The sequence below is a fragment of the Ovis aries genome, chromosome 1 (assembly GCF_016772045.2).
Source record: "Ovis aries strain OAR_USU_Benz2616 breed Rambouillet chromosome 1, ARS-UI_Ramb_v3.0, whole genome shotgun sequence".
In the NCBI taxonomy this organism is placed as follows: Eukaryota; Metazoa; Chordata; class Mammalia; order Artiodactyla; family Bovidae; genus Ovis; species Ovis aries.
The window spans coordinates 130,556,191-130,578,303 of NC_056054.1; the positions used below are offsets into that span (position 1 = coordinate 130,556,191).

Genomic DNA, 22,113 nt, shown 5'->3' on the forward strand with positions numbered 1-22,113 from the left:
TTTCAGCATTTTTAAAATCCAGGTGAGGGAGGGGGATGTCGTAGGGTACCTGGTCAGACCTGCACAATTCTTGTATTGATAGGAGGGAACAGGGTGGTGTCCGAGAGGTTAACATGAACTGTCCTTAGGTTCCCAGATGCGCAGGGCTATGTGCTTATTGCCATCAAGTTACTTATATTGCATTTGGTGGTGGGGGGGGGGCGGGGTTTCATGTCTGCAAAACAACTCAGGCAATTTCCATCCAATACTGTTATTGGTCCATCTAGTCAAAGCTATGGTTTTTCCAGTAGTCATGTATGGATGTGAGAGTTGTACTGTAAAGAAAGCTGAGTACCGAAGAATTGGTGCTTTTGAACTGTGGTGTTGGAGAAGACTCCTTGGAGAGTAAGGAGAGCCAACCAGCCCATCCTAAAGGAAATCAGTGCTGAATATTCATTGGAAGGACTGATGCTGAAGCTGAAACTCCAATACTTTGGCCACCTGATGTGAAGACCTGACTCATTTGAAAAGACCCTGATGCTGGGAATGACTGAAGGCGGGAGGAGAAGGGGATGACAGAGGATGAGATGGTTGGATGGCATCACCAACTCAATGGACATGAGTTTGAGTAAACTTCGGGAGTTGGTGATAGAGAGGCCTGTTGTGGTCATGGGGTCGCAAAGAGTCAGACACGACTGAGCGACTGAACTGACCAACTGTTATCTAGGTGCTTCAGAGAGAAGCTAAAGCAGATGGATATTGAGGAAGGCCTGACCCCAGAAGGCCCCATAGGATCCAGCTTGGTTACAGTAATAAAAGGTGGTAAGGAAGGAACACCAGCTATCAGCTGATCTTGACAGGAGGCAATGCATCTTTTCCTTTAATATTTTGTTGGGGAGAATCAGTCACATAGCCCCTCCCTTCCCAGATGCAAGGAAAGCTGGGAAATATAGAGGAGGAGCAGGTAACTCTTACTATCACCATAGCAACCTGCTGCCAGCACTCATCTGCCCTAGATGGATCTGCAGAACTAAAGATTGGTGTAGTGGGTTAGTTGCTAAGTCCTGTCTGGCTCTTGAGACCCCCATGGACTGTGGCCCTCTAGGCTTCTCTGTCCATGGAATTTTCCAGGCAAGAATTCTGGAGCAGGTTGCTGTTCCCAACCCAGGGATGGAACCAACGCCTCCTGCATTGCAGGCAGCCTCTGCGTTGGCAGGTGGATTCTTTAACTGCTGAGCCACCAGGGGTTCTCTATTGCTGTGTTTCTTCTTGTTGGACCCACCTCTCTGCTCAACCTGCATTGAATTGATCAGAAGAATCTTTGTGTTTTGTTGACTCATTACTTGCTGTTCTGCCCATCCACACAGGCAATATAAGTTACTTAAATAACCTACTGTTTGCCTCATCTTGCTAGACTAGATAGCTGATGTTGGCTAACTGTTTTTCCCCCAGTAACAGAGCTGTTATTTGGGGTGGGGGGGGCTACTCTTCCAGTTTGATTGTTTTTGATTGTTTGATTTTCTACTAGATAGAAAAGGATGAAATCTGCCTAGTTTAAGAGACATACAAATAAGAGACAAGACTGATGTTATACCACTCTGGTGGTTCAAATCAGGCAAAATGCCCTCCCTGTATGTTGCGTGGCTGTCAGAGTAGAATCCTAGCCCATTGAAATGTCAGAGAATACAGTGAGACATCCAAGCACATTATGATAGCTGCTCCTAAAATTGCACTGAATCCATCTGATTTTTAAATCTTTTATTCTCTATTTTAAAAAAAAATCATGTCAAGTGTCTTCTACACCAACTGTTGTATTATAGTATGGCTATTTTTGACAAGATCTCTGAAGTAAAACTGACTTTCCAAAGTAGAAATAATAAAGAGCTGCCTTGATTCTATGCATGAGTACATACAGTTATAATTACTTATGTAAAATACTGAATACTACCTTGATGATTTTTACATCTTCACAGACTTGAGGCTGTTGCTCATATTGACGATAAATGAGATAAGATTACTGAGAAGAGATAGTCTCTTTCCATCTTAGAAATGGAGATGATGTTTGGAAGAGATTTGTGTGCCTAAATAGAGCTTAAATTACAATGAGCCAATATTCATTTTCTTGGACTGTAATTAATTATCACACTGAAGTTTAACTCTCTTCTAATCTTTCTTCCATGTTCATTAGGTTGCGATTTCCACCTCTGTTCTGGTTTCCTTTCTTGACCTGCAGCAGCTGTATAATTAAAGTGGAATTTCTGCTAATTAGTTGTGGTACTGGGGAGTTAGAGGGGACCTGGGGCATCATCTGATCCAGTTAGATTCTAACTGCACAAAGACTTGGATCAGAAGATCAGACTGCAGAAACAATCTAAGAATAACTCAAAGACTACTATTTTAAATTTATGTTTTACAGAGGTTTAAGAACATTGGTTTCAGAGAAGGGCAATTAAGAGTTCACTGATTATACAAATAAAGCAAACTTCCTATCTATGCATGCTCAGTATGCTAAAAGTTTATATAATACAATATTAAAGGGTACATATGCTTTTGCGTAAACATACACATCTCTGGAAAACACACTTGGTTGAAATGAGACCAGCGGGCAGCAAGGGTGAGCAGTTTATCTCCTGCTCTCTGACATCTGATTCTGACACTTCTCTTCTTTCCTATGAAAACTCCGAGCTTTCTCTCTGCAGAGGTCCCTTCTGTGAGAGAGATAAGAGATCTGGTGAACTAAATCTACTGAAGTGTCACATACTAACAAGGAATTATTCACTAAGGAAAAGGATGCCTCTGGATATTGTGACTTTCAAGTGCTGGGAGCGTCCAAAGGCTTTGGGGGCCTAGGGATAGCACAAAGTTAAACAGTCCTTTAGGAGTTAGAATTAGATGACCTGAAGACGCTGATAACTTCACTTTCTATGTTCTATTGTCTGTGTTTTCGGACTCCCTCCTCCCCACCTCTGCCCCATTTTCATGGTCAAGTTCAGTCTTTCACCATGTCTTGCCCAGAGAATGACAATGGCCTTTCATTAGGACTTCTTGGGTACAGCCTGGTACCCATCAAATCCACTCTTCACATTACTCTTAGATTGATCCATGCTGTAGCTTTTCACTTGTTTTTCCGGTATCCTCAATACAAAAGGTCAAGTTCTTTACAGTGTTATTGAAGACCCTCCTAATATCCCCCCCAAACCCCTGCTTATTCTTCTGTCTTATCTCCCTCTTTTCTGTTTCAGCAGCTCTCAACTTTTCATGGTCCCTTAACCACGTCACAGCATCCTCCATCCCTATGACACTTATATTTTGCTTTTCTGATCTCAGATGTGCTTCTGCTCTAATCCCCTCAATCCTCTTTTATTAATTCCTCATCTTCCTTTAAGATTCAGGAGGGGTTACCTCCTTCGGGAATCTATCCATCCTCAAGAACCGCCCTCCAAAAACATGCATATACACCTCCATCTTCTTTCGGTGATAAACCTTCTCTCACACACCCCATCTCCACACCCACACACACTCACACATTTGCTGTCCTCTGCTGTCGTAGAACCTTCTCCATGCTTACCCTATTTGCAGTCAGTGCCGTGTGTTGTGATTACATGCATGCGAACGTGTCTTCCTCAGGCTCTGTCTTCCTTGAAACTCCTAACATATGTTAGGAATGCACAAAAATGATTACAGTTATATAATTTAAGATTCTTTAGGGACCTCCCTCATGACCCAGTGGCTAATACTCCATGCTCCCAAGGCAGGAAGCCTGGGTTCAATCCCTGATTGGGGAACTAGTCCCACATGCAACCAAAAAAAAAAAAAAATCCTATGTGCTGCAACTAAGATCCAATGCAGACAAATAAATAAATAAATAACTCAGAAAATATTCTTTGAAATATGGTCTTTTAAGACAGATGGCCACTAGAAAGCCTTGTAGTCTCACACCTCTGTATTTGTCTGAAGTTATCTTTCTGGTTTTGTGGTACCACATATATATTTAGAGGAAGGATGAACAGAACTGAGATTTGGAGGCATTTGTTTCTGTCTGTCCTTCATTTTTTTTATGATCCTAGCTTACATCCATGAACTTGGGCTTGGAATCCTAATGTCAACTCTACAAAGTTATTGTGTCTGTGAATTGTCTCTGTTATTGTCTGCCAAACTCCTGTCACTGCTTCTGAATTAACCATCTCTGTAAAGAATCTGCCTGCGATGCAGGAGAGGCAGATTCGTTCCCTGGGTCAGGAAGATCCCCTGGAGAAGGAAATGGCAACCCACTCTAGTATTCTTGCCTGGGGAATCCCATGGACAGAGGAGACTGGTGGGGTTGCAAAGAGTTGGACATGACTGACCAACTAAACAAGTACAGCAATGTCTCCCCGGTGTGTTTCTGCATTGGTTACATGGAACAGATCTGAGGACAGGCATTTCACTCAAGCTGGCCTTACTGTGGTATTGCAGGCCTTGGATCACCTGAGCCAGTCACATTCCTCCTCCTCTGGGACCGAATCTCCTGTACAGTAAGTCCCCCACATGTGAATGAGTTCCGTTCTGAGAGTGCATTTTAAGTCCAGATTGTTCATAAGTCCAACAAAGTTAGCCTGGGTACCCAATTAACACAACCGACTATGCAGTACTATACTAAGTTTATAATACTTTTCACGCAAATAATAAATAAAAGCAAACACAAAAAATAGACAAAACATTATAATCTTGCACTACAGTTCCTTGACAATTACAGTAGAACAGTGTAACAGGGCTTCCGATGCAGGAGACACAGGTTCAATCCCTAGGTCAAGAAGACACCCTGGAGAAGGTAATGGCAACTCACTCCAGTATTCTTGCCTGGAAAGTCATGGGATTGCAGTCTTGCCTGGAAAGTCTTGCCTTGCAGTCCATGGGATTGCAAAGAGTCAGACACAAGTGAGCAACTAACACACAACAGCTCTCATACAGGGACTGGCATCGAATGAAAAGGCAGGAAGAGTTACATGTCTAGGCATCTCATGATCCATCCACATCTTTGAAAGTTCACAACTTGAAGGTTCTTATGTAGTAGATTTACTTTAATGAGACATGGTTGAAATCAGTTTTCCTCTCATGGCATAAGACTCAAACTGTATGGAGCTATGTAGAGGCAGCCATCTACATTGAGAGAGAATACCACTGATGCTGTGATGAGGATGTATTCTTTGTGCATGATCTTAAGAATCATTTAAGTGAGTATGAGGCTAGATCCTTTAAAGAAGCAAATTGGGACAGCTCTGATCTACCACATTAGGCTGGTGCAGGTGAGATTGTGAACAAGATTTCCAGAGAGGTGAGAGCAGGCAGCCCTTGCTGTGGGAGCTGTGTGCAGATAATAAATGTCAGAACCGAGCAAATCCCTGGCAGGCCTAGAATGGAGACCACCCCAGCAGATGGTGCTCAGTCACAGGTTTGTCTCAGCCGAGGATGAGGACTTGCTAGGGTCTGCAAAGAGGACCACAGGTGTTTGGGTGGGCTGGGTGCCTTGTAATGTGTATAGTCTAGCAGTTGGCAGAGCCACCTGTGAAAATACTGCATTTGGTGGCACATGGGCTCATGGCCCAGTGGTCCATTACATCATCAAGCTCTGTTAGGTTTAGAAGGCAGAAGGCAAGGAAACCTGTGTGCAGTGGCTGTCTACTTAAATCTGGTTTATGGATGCATGTCCTATATATTCTTCACTTCAAGACATCTTTATGAAGTGTATGCAGTATAGCAAGGGGCAGCCATCCGCATGGGAAGTGCTCCACGTTCTTGTCCCTCATGTACCACCTGATTCAATCCATCATCGGGCTTCCCTGGTGGCTCAGACGGTAAAGAATCTGCCTGCAGTGCAGGAGACCCAGGTTCGATCCCCAGGTCAGGAAGATCTCCTGGAAAAGGAAATGGCAACCCACTCCAGTATTCTTGCCTGGGGACGGAGGATCCTGGCGGGTCGCAAAGGGTCACAAAGAGTCGGACATGACTGAGACAATGCTCAATCAATCATCAGGTCTCAGGGCTTCCATTTACCAGATATTCCAGGAATCTCTTCTCCCCTCTTCTTTGCTTCCTAAGGAGACTTTGTTCCTCTTCATCTGTCTATTGTTCATGCGAGTATCTGGCACAGCAGAGAGACTCCATAAACGTGTGGGGAGTGGTTGAAAGAACAAGAGCAAGGCAGTCCGCTGCCATATAAAGAGCTCTGGGATGGAAATTAGGGCTGCTTGGCTTTGTTCCTTACAGCAAAACTAGCTAGAAGGTAGTTACTTTCGACTCTCAAGGATTTGATTTTGTCATCTGAAAAAAAGTGAGTTGGCTTTTATCTCACAAAAGCACCCTCTGGGTCAAAAAAAACTGTTACATGCAACTAAGAAGTAGTAAGAAATCATTACTATTCTCTTGAGTTGATTGTATTCATTTAAAAAAAAAAAGAACAGTTCTCTTTTGCTGAGTATGATCAAATTCTTTGATTATTTTATTGTCTTTAGTCTTCTATGCCTGGAGATAGTTGACCTTCAAAATCTCTCTTTTTTAAATTAATTTGGATTGGAGTACATTGCTTTACAATGCTGTGTGAGTTTCTGCTATATAGCAAAGTGAATCATCCCCTCTGTTTTTGGATTTCCTTCTCATTTAGATCACCGCAGAGCACTGAGTAGAGTTACCTTAGCCATACAGTAGGTTTTCATCAAAATATCTCTTTTTGTTTACTATCCCATAGTGCTTCTAAATCCTTGGAGGCAGATACCACGTATCTGCACTCAATTTTGCATCCTGGCACCCATAATAGTGCCCAGCACATGGTGATAACCTATATATATATATATATATTTCCTTTTTTTGGGGGGGGAACTCTTGCTTTTTTTAAAATAAATTTATTTATTTTAATTGGAGGCTAATTACTTTACAATATTGTATTGGTTTTGCCAAACATCAACATGAATCCACCACAGGTATACACGTGTTCCCCATCCTGAACCCCCCCTTTCTCCTCCCTCCCCGTATATTTCCTCAATAAAGCAATGACTGCTCATTATGTAGCAATTGCACTCAAAATTACATGGGCACTTACCTGGTGCCAGAGTGGATAATAATCACTTGCCAGTGCAGGGGATAGGGGCTTGATCCCTGGTCTCGGAAGATTCCCCATGCCAGGGGAGCAACTAAGTCTTTGTGCCACAGCTACTGAGCTCTAGAGCCTGAAAGCCGCAACTATTGGAACCCGCGCACCTAGAGGCTGAGCTCTGCAACAGGAGCCACCGAAATGAGAAACCTGTGCCCTGCCCCCACTCACTGCAACTAGAGACAGCCCAGGCAAACCAATTAAGATCCAGTGCAGGCAAAATAAATAACACTTAAAAGTAATACATTAATTGATTTGAGAGGATAGCATTGAAACTTGTATATTACCCTATGTGAAACAGATCACCAGTCCAAGTTCGACGCATGAAACAGGGCAGTGAAAGCGGGTGCACTGGGAAACCCTGAGGGATGGGATGGGGAGGGCGGTGGGAGGGGGGTTCAGGATGGGGGACACATGTACACCCATGGCTGATTCATGTCAATGAATAGCAAAAACCACTACAATATTGTAAAGTAATTAGCCTCCAATTAAAATAAATTCATCATTTTTTAAGTAGTACATTAAAGAAAACATTTCATATCTATAAATAAAATAAAATTGCAGGCATGACTGAGGAATAAATCAAACATTTCACGACCATGACTGGAAATTTCAACCAACTTGAAATTCTATTTTTTTCAATTCTATTTTTCCAAATATTATTGCTAAATAAACAATGAAATGAATCACACTTGTGAATATTGCACAGACGTGCTCTGGAAACGTCTGTAATTATGAATGACTGTATTTAAATTTTGACTTACAATGTGTTATGCTGTGCTGTCTCAGAGCTAGACTGACAGTGAGTCAGATCATGGCATTTGGAATGTACGTGATATACAGAATATGTCAAGTAATGTAGTTCTTCACTCACATTCCTATTTTTCTAAATTAAAGTTAAATATGTTCATGTGTTCATATGCTCAGTCATGTCTGACTCTTTTGTAATCCCATGGACTCTAGCCCACCAGGCTCCTCTGTCCTTGGGATTCTCCTGGCGAGAATACTGGAGTGGGTTGCCATTTCCTCCTCCGGGAATCTTTCCAACCTAGGGGTCAAACCTGAGTCTCCTGCATTGCAGGCGGATTCTTTACCACTAGCGCCACCTGGGAAGCCCAATATGTTCATAAACGATCGTATATATGTGGTCAAATAATTAATTGATATTATTAATATTATTTTATTATGTGGATTTGGTCTTCACTGGACTCACTTTACAAATCAAACATAGGAATTGGGCACTTGTTCAGAAAATTTGATCAGTGGAGATAAACGCAAACCAAGCAATTCTCAAAGGGTACTGTTTGATCTGAGTTATTCTTGCTTTCCTCATCAATCAAATCAAGAGATCATGCAGGTCACCCTACCATTCACAACACATCCAAGACCATTTTTTATTCTCATTGTGTATATATCTTTGACGTGTAGTCAATGAAGGGATTCTAAAAGTTTAATTCTACATAAGACAGAAGATGAATAATCTCATTTTAGTGGAAGGGAATGCAGACTCATGCGTTCTTGGTTCTGGTGTGGTTTTATGGAACATTTTCCTAGCGATCTCAGAGTGCCTGTGTGCTCCTAGGAACTGCTATTTATTTGCACATTATGTATTTCTTTTTGTTTACCCGATGAGCTTATTGTGGCAAAGGAGTAGTATTAGGTAAGATTATTTCAAGTAGTATATCTCTCTCTCACACACACACGCTTTAAAATAAGAGAGGTTTTAATAAATGTTTTAAATAGTTTGCTTCTGTCTCATGTAAGGGAAATCTAGAGATAGGCAATTGGGAGTGATATAACATCTTCGTGTAGTTATTAGAGATGCCTACTTCATCAAGTTCATACCTCCCCTATCTCTAGGTGAACTAGCCTCATGGTCCTACGTGGAGACTAGAACTCAGCCGTCACACCCACATTACAGAAAACAAGATAAGGAAGAAGGGGCAAAAAACCCAACCTAGCCATCTCTAAGGAGGTTTCTTGTGTGATTTCACAAAATTACAATGTTTTTCCAGAACTTTACCACATAAAAAGAGTATTTTTAAGAGTATCTAGGGAAAAAAAGTATTTACTTCAGCATATACCCAGTTAACTTACATCAAGAGTTCTTTTACCAAGGAAAATGTAGAGAATAAATATTGAAGTAGGCAACTGTCTACCACAGGGGCTGAGACACTAAATGAAGTGAATTTAAACATTTAAGGGAAAAAATTAGTTTCTAATTTTATTATTCTGAGGACAACAGAGAAATTACCTGTAAAACCCCAAGAAAGAGGATTAGTTGAATGATGTTATTAGAGAGAGGGATTACAATGGGGAAAAAAAGGCAACATAAATATCTTTGTCATGTCTGAATTTTACAGGATTTTTTTTTTTTGCAAGTAATATGGACTTATTGGGAAAATCATATAGATTGATGTTTCTGCTCTTCATAAGCATTTTATACATTGAACTATAACAATATTTAGCAATAACTTACTGAAATTGTGGTCATCTTATTTTACATATATATGTATATGTAGATAAATAGATACAGATATAGATATATTTAGTTCTGGAGTCTTATTGTTTTTAATAAAAGGGACAGAACTAAATACTCTTCATATTGAAAACCATACTCAATTGAGCTTGTTTTTCTATTCTTACTTTTCTATATTGATTATCAAAGCAACGCAACAAGGAAGAAAATGTACATTTTTAAATTAAGCAAGTTTTGCTGAAGTTATATGCCTTACAAACTGCAGATAGGTGTAAAATAAAATATGAGTTTTGAAGATTTTGAGCCTGAAAATGTTGTATTACATATTTTAATGCACTGGCCCAAAGAGTAACTATCAAGCAAATAAATGAGTCAGAAGAAAAGTTTTACCAAGTTTTATCCTTCTCATGCATGCTTTTTACTTTCAGCCCAGGAGTTGGAATGATTTTTTTTTTCATAATTTAATTAATCACTTTGTGCATTAGTTCCCTGGTGGCTCAGTGCTAAAGAATCCACCTGCCATTGCAGGAGATACTGGTTTGACCCCTGAGTCAGGAAGATCGCCCAGAGAAAGGAATGGCAACTTGCTCCAATATTCTTGCCTGGGAAATCCCGTGGACAGAGAAGCCTTGTGGGCTATAGCCCATATGGTGGCAAAGAGTCAGACATGACTTGGTCACTAAAAAAACAAAAAGCAAATTAATCACTTATGAAGTATTATAAATAAACAGGATTATTTAATATTTCCTTCTTTAATAGAAAGATAAAATGCTTTTCCTGCATCTATGACTTATTTTTCATTATAATAGGAAATTCACTCAAGTTTATTCTTTTGAAATTGTAGTTATTCCAGAAAAATCTCTTCTAAAAGTTTTCTCTCTCACTTAACATACTTCTTAAAATCTCTTAGGTTCATTTGAAAAGTTTCTCCTAATAGAAATATTCTATAATCTGCCTGCATCTTTTACAGGCATCAAATATCTCTGTGGCTTTTTTTTTCTTTTTCTTTTTCTTTTTCTTTTTCTATTTAATAGGATGTGACACAAGTTAGTTGGTTTCCCTGGTGGCTCAGACGATAAAGAATCTGCCTGCAATGCAGGAAACCCGGATTTGATCCCTAGTTTGGGAAAACCTGTGGAGATGGGAATGGCAACCCACTCCAGTAATCCTTGCCTGGAGAATTCCGTGGTCAGAGAAGGCTAGCGGGCTGCAGTCAATAGGATCGCAAAGAGTGGACACAATTGAGAGACTGGTCCGCCCAGTCGTGTCCTGTAGCCCGCATTGCATGGAACCCGGGTCTCCCGCACTGCAAGCAGATTCTTTACCATCTGAGCCACCAGGGAAGTGAAAGTGAAGGTGAAAGTTGCTCAGTACTGTCCGACTCTCTGTGACCCCATGGACTACAGTCCATGGAATTCTCCAGGCCAGAATACTGGAGTGGGTAGCCTTTCCCTTCTCCAGGGGATCTGCCCAATCCAGGGATTGAACCCAGGTCTTCTGCACTGAAGGCGGATTCTTTACCAGCTGAGCCACTAGGGAAGCCCAAGAATACTAGAATGGGTAGCCTATCCCTTCTCCAGCAGATCTTCCCGACCCAGGAATTGAACCAGGGTCTCTTGCATCACAGGCCGATTCTTTACCAACTGAGCTATCAGGAAAGCCCCAAGTCACCAGGGAAGCCCCTATTCAATTAAATTATGTAATTAAATTATTGATGTAATTAAATTATTGTGTGGAATATTCATAAGTCTTTTACATTTTGCTATTTTATAAAATGAATTTGTAAATTGGTCATGTCAGAGAAAGAAGAGAAATGATCTAATGGCATTCTTTTCATATTTACTATTTGCCTTAAACATTAATAGTAAAACCACGTCAAGATATATGTATTTTTAAGTTGCTGTGTAGTGGTATTGAGGTTTAAATGTGTTGTAAATATTATTGTAACAATCATAACATTATCAGTATCCTTTTTACTTATGAAAAGCTATCTGTGGAATAAAATATATTAACTCTGAGCCTTGTTATAAACTCCCATCTCCCAGTACTTCAGAGCCACTACAAGTACATTTAATATCTTGATTATAAAGTCTCATTTTGGTACACATTTCAATCAATAATTTTCTTCAAAAATTTTCCATTGTCAGCAAAGGGTCAAAAATTATCCATGGAGCTAAACAGTACACACTGATACTTATATGCATCTGCAAAGATTTTTGGAGAACAGAGAAGAAAGCTTGTGGGATGTCTTTCCTCTTGACACCAACTAATACTCATATTAACTTGGGGGGGGTGGTCTTACAATTCTATTTAATTCTGACACACACCACCCAGCAGTCTCATCAGTTTGCCCTCCTTGCAGATGTCAATCGAAAGTGTTGAGTTCCCCAAGTTACTCACACTTCCACCCAACTTGACTACAAAGTCAGGGATCCCCACAGCCCCCTCCTTCAGATTTGACTATTAGAACAAGTCATAGGACTTAGGAAAATGCGTTACTTGCCTTTTATTACCAGTTGATGATAAAGGATACAACTCATGAACAGTCAAAGGGCAGGATGCATAGAGCAAAGCACTGGGAGAGGGGAAGTGGACTCGCAGAGCTGCTGTGCCCTCTTCAGGCCCACCGCCACCCCAGCACCATGATGTGTTCACCAACCTGGAAGCTCTCTGAACCCCCATGAAAAAGGGGGTTTTAATGGAGGTTTCCTTTGTGGGCATGATTGATGACGTTGTTGTTGTTCAGTCACTCAGTCCTATTAGACTCTTTGCAATCCCATGGACTGCATGCAGCACGCCAGGCTTCCCTGTCCTTCACTATCGCCTGGAGTTTGCTCAGACTCATTTCCATGGAGTCAATGATGCCATCCAACTGTCTCATCCTCTGTCCCCTTCTCCTCTTGCCCTCAGTCTTTCACAGCATCAGGGTCTTTTCGATGTGTTGGCTTTCGAATCAGGTGGCCAGAGTATTGGAGCTTCAGCTTCAGCATCAGTCCTTCCATTGAATATTGAGGGTTGCTTTCCTTTAAGATGGACTGGTTTGATCTCCTTGAAGTCCAAGGACTCTCAAGGGTCTTCTCCAGTCATTTGTAGAGACGTGGATGGACCTAGAGAGTGTCATACAGAGTGAAGTAAGTCAGAAAAACAAATGTTGGGTACTAATGCATATATGTGGAATCTAGAAAATGGTATAGATGATCCTATTTGAAAAAGAGAAATAGAGACACAGACATGGAGAACAAGCATATAGGTACCAAGAGGGAAAGAGAGGGTGGAAGGAATTGAGAGACTGGGATCAAGACATATACACTATTGATACTATTTTAAAAATAGATAACTGATGTATAGCACAGGGAACTCGACTTAGTTCACTGTGGTGACCTGGACTGTAAGTCCAAAAGGGAGGGGATACATGTATATGTATAGCTGATTAATTTTGCTTTACAGAAGAAATTAACACAACATTGTAAAGCAGCTATGCTCCAATAAAAATTAATTCAAAAAGAAAAAAAACATTATTTACCACTGGTGATTAACTCAATCTCTAACTGTCATCCCTTCTCTGGAGGTCAGAAGTGGGACTGAAAGTTCCAACCCTCTAATTATGCTTTGGTCTTTCTGGAGACCAGACCCCCTGTTTAAGGTTTCTAGGGGCCACCAGGCATCTCTTTAGCACACACAAGACACTTTAGTCACTTCAGAGATTCTAAAGGTTTTAAAAACTGTGTGTCAAGAGCCTGGGACAAAGACCAAATGTTTATTTTTTATTTATTACACCACAGTGTTAGTCGTCACCACTCACACTCTGTGGTGAAATGAGGCTTCCCTGGTGGCTCAGACAGTAAAGAATCTGCCTGTAATGGGAAAGACTCAGGTTCAATCCCTGGGTTGGGAAGATCCCCTGGAGAAGGGAATGGCAACCCACTCCAGTATTCTTGCCTGGAGAATTCCATGGACAGAGGAGCCTGGCGGGCTACAGTACATGGGGTCGAAAAGAGTCTAACACTTTCACTTTTCAGTACAAATTGTCTTGGCTATGTTGGTGCTTGCTTTGCTACCATTTTGTTACTGGCATGTTTCAGAAAACATCATCTAGGGAAAGGCAGCATCAATTTATTCACAAGTGAATTAAATCAGAGCTCAGTACACTTATTCTATAAAGCACAGGATGGTAAATATTTTAGGCTTTGTGCCCATGTGGTCTCTGTCACAACTGCTCTGCTTTGCCATTCTAGCATCAAAACAGTCAAACAACAGGTTAACAAATGATTTGGCTTTGTTTCAATCAAACTTTATTTACTGAAGCAACCAGTGGGCCCCATTTGGTCCATGGCCATAGTTCACCTTCCCATAGACTAAATTGAGTAAAGAAGTCATTTGCTATAATAAATAACTATAATGAATGTTTAAAAGAATTTGTTCGCAAACCTTTGATATTTTGCCTGCTGAACTAAATGCTTTTGTTTAGTACCAAGCTCGTGTGAAATTATGAAAAGCACGAAAGCATAATTACTTGTGAACTTGCAAAATTCATAAAAGGTGTTGCAGTAGTCCCCTGAAAATAGAAATTTCTCTTTGCATATATAAATATTTAGATGAATTATGCTTTATAATCCAAAAAGTCATCAATTAAAAAGAACAACACCAAAAAGAAGTTGTATTTCTTTCTTTTCCCAAGAAAAATGCCCTTTTAGGTCTGATCTGAATAAGGGATTAACAGGTTAGGAAATACTTTCATTACAGAGAAAGGATTTTGTGGATTAGTCCCTAATAGTTTAACAAGTGTGGGTAAGGTTAGGGGCTTCCCTTATGGCTCAGCAGGTAAAGAATCTGCCTGCAATGCAAGAGACACAGGAGACAAGGGTTTGATCCCAGGGTCAGGAAGATCCCCTGGAGGAAGAAATGGCACCCCACTCCAGTATTCTTGCATGGAGAATCCCATGGACAGAGGAGACTTGGAATGCTGCAGTCAAAGGGTCGAAAAGCGTCAAATGTGACTCAGTGACCAAGCGCAAAAGTTTAGCTTAATTTGTGTATTAAAGATTTCAGACCAGTTTTAATATGTATAGGAAAAGCTCAAAATCATAGGATATAAAATGACACAGTTTTTCCCTAAAAACCCAAGTAATATTGAAAACTATGTTTTTAAGGATATTCATCTAATTTTAATCTCTTCCATAAGGATGTTTTTATATTGTACTTTAAAAATCACTTTACAGTTTTAAACAATACCATATATTGCAATATTTTGTTGTGTTTTTTTTTTTTAAGTAGATGCACATTTCCTTATTCCTCCCTCTGAGTACTTTAAAACCCTTGATGTTACATATAAAACAAACAAGAAAATTCTGAAAGGTGAAGAAAAGAAGGCAGAGCCGCCAGGAACCCCATGGGCTGAAGACCAACACGATAGTGAGCTCCCTGGGTTTTCTTTTTGCCTCATTTCTCCCAGGTTTATAGGTAAAGAACCTGACAGCCCATAGATACCAATGAAAGCAGATAATAAAAACCCCAACAAAAGCCTGATCTCTTCAGTCAGAGGACCCAGAAAGAAACAGTCTAGCAAAACAGGAAATTCTTAGACAGTAACAACTGGGCTAATTTAACTATAGCCAAACACCATAAGAAAAAAAAAAAAAAAAAAACCCTCCACCCAAGTGCCTATCAGGAAAGGTCAAGTGTGAAGTCTAGACAGAACAGAAAAGCTGCAAAATGCATGGAGCAAAACACATAAAAGAGAAACACGGAAACCCAAAATTATAGTTGGAAACTTCTACATCCTTCACCAACAATTAGTAGAACTAGACAGAAACAAGGATATAGAATTGATTAACAAGGATATAGAAGAACTGAACAATATCATCAACAAACAAAATCGAATCAACATTTATAAAACACCCAAACACAGCAGCAAGAAAATATACAGAGCCCAAAAACACAGCCAAAGAGCGAGGCCAACTGATTTTTGACAAAGGTGCAAAAGCAGTACAATGGAAGAAGAATAGTGTCTTCAATAAATGTGCCAGAGTAGCTGGATATCAATGGGCAAAAATAAATGAAGCTCAATCTAAATCTGATACCACATACAAAATTAAGTCAAAATAGATCATAGATTTAAACATCAAACATAAAACTATAATGAAACCTAAGAGAAAATCTTCAGAAACTAGGGCTTGAAGAAGAGTTCTTAGGCATGACAATAAAACATAAAACACAGTTCATAAAAGAAAAAAACTTGATAAATTGGACTTCATTCAAATGAAAAACTCTCGCTTTTGCCAAAGACTCTATAAAGAGGATGAAAATACAAGCTGCAAGCTGGGAGAAACTACTTACAATTTACTTATCTGAGAAGGGACTCATATCCAGAATATCCAAAGAACTCTCAAAAATTCAACAGTCAAAACATAAACAATCCAATAAGAACATGAACAAAAGATAGGAAACATTTCACTGAAGAAGATATATAAATGGCACATCTGTTCATTAAAAAATGTTCAGCTTCACTAACTAAAGGGAAATGTAAATTAAGGTCACAATGAGATACCACAGCACACCTGTTAAAATAGCTAAAATAAAAAATAATGGCAATGCCAAATGCTGGCAAGGATGTATAGAAACTGGATCTCTCCTACACTGCTAGTGGGAATGTAAAATAGTACTGTCACTCTGGAAAATAGTTTGGCAGTTTCTTTTAAAATAGAATATATGCTTGTATATCCTAGCAGTCCTACTTGTGAGCATTTATTCTGGAGAAATGAATACTTATGTCCATATAAAAACTAGTACGTAATTGTTCATAGCAGTTTGATAAATGGAAAAGGTAAAACTAGAAATAACCAAACTGTCCTATAATAAGTAATGGTTTAATGAACTGGCTTAAAGGTATACTACAGAATATTACACAGTAATAAAAATGAATGTATTGCTATATATGAAAGTCAAGATGGCTTCCAAGGACATCACGCTCAGTGAAGAAAAGACCATTTTAGAAAGTCACATGCTATGTGATTCCGTTTGTATAACACTCTTGAAATGGCCAAATTATAGAAACAGAGAACAGATTAGTGGTAGGGGTTATTGATGGTGGTAGGTGTGTGTATGCCTATAAAGAAGGAGCACAAAGAAGTATTTTGCAGTAATGGAAGAGTACCTTACTTATTGAATTGGTTGCATAAATCTATGCATGTATTAAAATGATATAGAACCAACCATGAAAGTGAAAGTCACTCAGTCATGTTCAACTCTTTGTGACCCCATGGATTATACAGTCCATGGAATTCTCCAGGCCAGAATACTGGAGTGGGTAGCTGTTCCCTTCTCTAGGGGATCTTTCCAACCCAGGGATCTAATCCAGGTCTCCCACATTGCAGGCAGATTCTTTACCAGCTGAGCCACCAGGGAAGCCCAAGAATACTGGAGTGGGTAGCCTATCCCTTCTCCAGGGGATCTTCCCAAACCAGGAATTGAACCAGGATCTCCTGTATTGCAGGCAGATTCTTTACCAGCTGAGCTACCAGGAAAGCCCTACCCACACTTTATACCAATTGCAATTTTCTAGTTTTAATGTTGTACTTTGGCTATCTAGGGCTTCCCTGGTGGCTCAGAGGGTAAAGAATCCCCCTGCAATGCCGGAGACTTGAGTTTGATCCCTGGGTTGGGAAGATCCCCTGGAGAAGGGAATGGTGACCCACTCCAGTATTCTGTCCTGGTGAATTCCATGGATAGAAAAGCCTGGTGGGCTACACAACTAAGCGACTTGCACTTTTCACTTTGACTACCTAAGATGTAACCTTTGAGGAAAACTAGGTGAAGGATACACATGACCTCTCTGCATGACTTTTGCAACTTCCTGGGAATCTATAATTATTTCAAATTAGAGGTTTAGAAAAGAAAAAATATGCAAACCCTGTAATGCTTTCTTTCAAAAAAATACATTCCCTAAATTTTTTCAAGGATTTTATGATGTCAAATTTCTCAACTTAATAAACTCTCTTTCCAAAAGATGACTAAACCAAATATTTTATATACTGGAAGGTTACTGTTTATTTTTTTAATTAATAACTGAGTAAATAATGCTATAAATTTTATGCTCACCATGTTTTAAATAACTAATTTATAATTGCTAATGGGTATCAAAGTATCAAGGACATGAAAATCATGATTTAATCAAAAAACCTCTTAACACATTAATTGCAACCTCATTATTGACCTTAAGAGCAGACACTTTTGCTGGAGCTGCTGACAAGAAAATAAAATGTGACTGATTTTCTACTTTTTTTCTATTGAAAGAGGATTTAATGAATATAAATATGCCTTGATTTGATGTCTTAGCTTCCATAGCACACACTTTAGAAACTCTACGCCTAAATAATTGGGCCATTGATTATTTCTAGGACATGAATTAAGCCCTCCAATTTAATCTTATTTAGACCTAAAAATCACAGTGAAAAAGAGGTTTCCAGATCACTTTTGTTAAAATTTCATGTTATCTCCTTTGATAAATCTTTTTCCTTGAAAGGATTTATTTACTGAACTGCTAGACTCTGTCATTCTTTAATTGCTAATAGCCCATCCAAATATCTCATGTTCTACTTTCACAATTTACTAACAAAGTTAAAATTATGTAAGAATACTTTTCAGTTTGTTTTTTTTTTAAGTGAGTGGGGGAAAGTCATAAAGAGACGATTTCTACTGCAAAGCATACAGACAGATAGGTCCACAGTTCCTTATCTGCAATTCTGAAATCCTTAAAAGAAAAAAAGAACCTGAAAAGTAAAGGTTTTATACAATGCAACTGGTGGCAAGCCTGGACCTGAATGAACCTGGGATTTTTTTTATAGCTTCCATGGAATCGAAGTGTTAATATTCAGAAATGTTCATGTGTTATGCCCCAGATGCTGGCTGTGGGAGTATCATACAATATACAGTATATGTATATTCCCTTTCCAAAATCTGAACATTCCTGGCTTATGAACACATCTAGTCCCAAGGACTTGGGATGGGAGATCATGGACCTGTCTTAGAAAAGTACAGGATAGCTGTTTATATAGCACTTGAGAATAGGACTTTATTGATATGACCAATGAGTCCAGGAGCACAATTATTTCATGACATTGAATTTGAGAGGAGAGTCAGAAAAGCACCAAGCTGACCTTTATTTCATTAATAAGCAAACTGAGGCATTGAGCAGCTTGCCCAAGGTTACCCAAGGCTATAGTTGGAACCATGGCAGTCTGGCTTTAGAAGTCATGCTTTTAAAACACAAGATTTTGTTTCTGAAGACCTATCCTGAAAGCCTTCCCCATCACGGCAGAATGAGACCGAGTCTCTGAGATGAAAGCCCGAGGATTTTTTAAAGTTCATACCCTTATGGATAAAACTCTAGGCTCCAGGAAACTGGCAGCCAGCCCAGTTCATGTTCCTCAAATATGAAACTGGAGGATCCTTTTAAAGAGTAAAATCTACAAACCAGAAGAAAAACAAAACATGAGAACTGACCTCAGTTGATCCCCTACTGTGGGGTTCATCTGTCCAGTACTGACTTTGCACGCTGAACTTCCAACCCACAAATTTTAACATAGGAGTAGATTCAGGAGTCATTGAGCAAGCTCTGGCAGATATTGGAGGACAGAAGAGCCTAGCGTGCTGCAGTCCATGGGGTTCCAAACAGTCAGACACCACTTAGTGACTGAACAACAACCACAGTAGACATTTAAGGAAAATGTCAAACGCAAACAGATCCAAGTGAACAATCAATAAAAAGGAGCCTAGACAGGACAGAGGAAATAGGAAAAAATAGTCTCAAGGAATATATTATCATGAGTACGTTAGAGATTAATAGAAGAAATTGCATCCATAAAAGCAAAAAAGGACACTATGTAAAAAAGGAAGTGACGTAGAGGATAAGATAGAGCACCTGGAAAATAAAAATATGATTGCTGAAATTCTAGAATTCAGTAAGATTTTAGAAGATAAAGTCATGAAATTCCCCACAAAGTAGTTCAAGAAAATAGGGATAAGAAAAATTAGAGAAGTTATCCAGGAGACTAAGAGGCCTATTTCAGAATAGGTTTCCAGAAAGAGAAGCAGAGAAAATGCTAGAAAGGAAATTATTAATTTATGGAATGATTTTAAGAACTGAAAAACTTGAGTTTGTTTTTTTTTTTTAACATTATTCTTAAGAACGTTTCTGAAAGGGCACTTGTCGTATAGTCATGGAACTGTATTTGAAAGGCTGAGGAATCCTTATAATCCCTATGAGTCTTTTAAAAAAATGTAATTCTGCTTCTCTTTTTTAGGGGCACAGCAATTGCTGGCATAGTATTTGGAATCGTGTTCATCATGGGGGTCATTGCTGGAATTGCCATATGTATCTGCATGTGCATGAAAAACAACCGTGGGACCCGGGTGGGTGTCATCAGGACCACCCACATCAATGCCATCTCCTCTTACCCTGGTAAGCAATACTGCTTACTCATTCTGAAGGAGGAGTCAGATTTGTTAGTTATGCTCTGGTTCTGGGAGAGAAGAATCATTAAAGATTCTCACTGGAATAATCCCCAAGTATGTAGGATGTTTCTTAGTTAATGTAGATCGAAGCTTTAACTTTCCGTGGAGGTCACTTAGATCTGCATTATATCTACCTCCTATTTGAAGATATTCGTATGTTCAATGGTTGCCTTATTGACTACAATTGCCAACCTGCCGTAGTTAAGAGAAATAGACAGTTCACACCTGCTGTGTCTATCTACCAGTGAGTAAGTATTGAAGAAAGTTTTTATGTGTCCTCTTTATGCAAGAAAATGGTTTTAACATAACACTAAAATTACCAACAAAGAGAAAACATAATTTTTAGTAATTTGCAAGTATTTGTTGAGAATCTTCCAGAAATTCCATATATAAATATATTGTACGCATATGAATCCTTAAACAAAGTGCTATGTTTTGCTTTGATTTTTAAGTCAATATAGTATTTTTAAGTCTATATGTAGATAGCTCAGCTGGTAAAGAATCTGCCTGCAATGTAGGAGACCCCAGTTTGATCCCTGAGTTGGGAAGATGCCCTGGACAAGGGATAGGCTACCCGCTCCAGTATTCTTGCCTGGAGAATTCCATGGACAGAGGAGACTGACGGGCCCCAGTCCATAGGGCCCAAAGAGTCGAACATAACTGAATGACTTTCACTTAAATATATATACATATATATATTTAGACATACACACACACACACACACACACGCATATAGGGATTCCCTAGTGGCTTAGATGGTAAAGAGTCTGCCCTCAATGTGGGAGACCTGGGTTCAATCCCTGGGTCAGGAAGATCCCCTGGAGAAGGAAATGGCAGACCACTCCAGTACTATTGCCTGGAAAATCCCATGAATGGAGGAGCCTGGTGGGCTACAGTCCATGAGGTCTGAAAGAGTCTGACATGACTGAGCGACTTCACTTTCACTTTTCATACACTCATGTCCTCTCTCTACCCCTTACAGCAAAGGAAGAAGGTAGTTTCTACGTCTGGTCTGCCCCGTGTATCAATTCCCTGATAATGTCTCTCCTTCCTTAATCTTTTACCTATGACAGTCACCTTGAGGGAGCAAATTTCAGATGAACGTCAGCATGATCGTTTCCTCTGTCGTCTTTTGTTGGTTCTCCCCCTTCTCCAATATCTCCGTGTTAGAGTGCCTCGAGTCTCACTCTTGTGTCTTCTATCCTGTATCCAGACTTACTTCTTTAGTTGTATCAATTGGCCTCATGGTATTAAGGACCGTTTATATGTTAAATGCCTCCCAGAGTTATGTATCTCCATTCTAAACCACCTTCCTGAATTTCACACTCATTTGATCCCACTGCCTATTGAACCTATCCACTTGGATGTCTAACAGACAGATCTCAAACGTAACATGTCTGAATCTGTACTTCCGATCATCCCCCTCCCCCCCAGAGACTCCTCCACTCACCCTCTACCATCTTAACTGATGGCACGGCCAACCGTCAAGCGGTTCAGGCCAAAAACCTTGGCGTCATCCTGGACTTCTCTCTTTCCCTGACATCTGCATGCAGTCTACCAGGAAAACTTCTCAGCTCCACCTTCAGAATGTAAACAGTATATATGACTACTTCTCACCATACCTTCTCTGGTGGGAGCCACCATCAACTCTCCTTTCCATAACTGTGATATCCTAGCTGCTCTCCCAGCAGCCATTCGAGCCCTGTAGGGGTCTATTCCAAACACAGTAGCAGACTGAACCCATTTAAGATGATTAAATGTCAGATCGTATCAGACTTCTTTGCTCAGAATCTTTCAGTGGCTCCCCATGTCCCCAGAGGAAGAGTCAAAGTCAGTGGTTTCTCATTTTATCCAAAAAGTCGATTCGTTACCAGGGCCCTCGAGGCAGTGCCTGAACTGGCTCCTCTCTTATTTCTCTGACTTCACTTCCTTCTCCCTCTTGCCACCTGGCTCCACTCACACTTTTTCTTGCTGTTCTGTGAACACACAGGGCACACTCTTATCTTAGGGTTGAAC

The 22,113-nt window shown here is 39.9% G+C and overlaps 1 protein-coding gene across 3 annotated transcripts in view; it reads left to right on the plus strand.

The window, feature by feature from the left end:
- CYYR1 (cysteine and tyrosine rich 1) overlaps positions 1–22,113 on the plus strand; it is a 129,083-nt gene that overhangs the window by 82,589 nt on the left and 24,381 nt on the right. For all 3 annotated transcript variants that reach the window (XM_012186896.5, XM_042229908.2, XM_004002798.6), the window contains exon 3: positions 19,886–20,043. In XM_012186896.5, the coding sequence (XP_012042286.4) occupies positions 19,886–20,043 (158 nt within the window). The remainder of the gene's footprint in view (positions 1–19,885; positions 20,044–22,113) is intronic.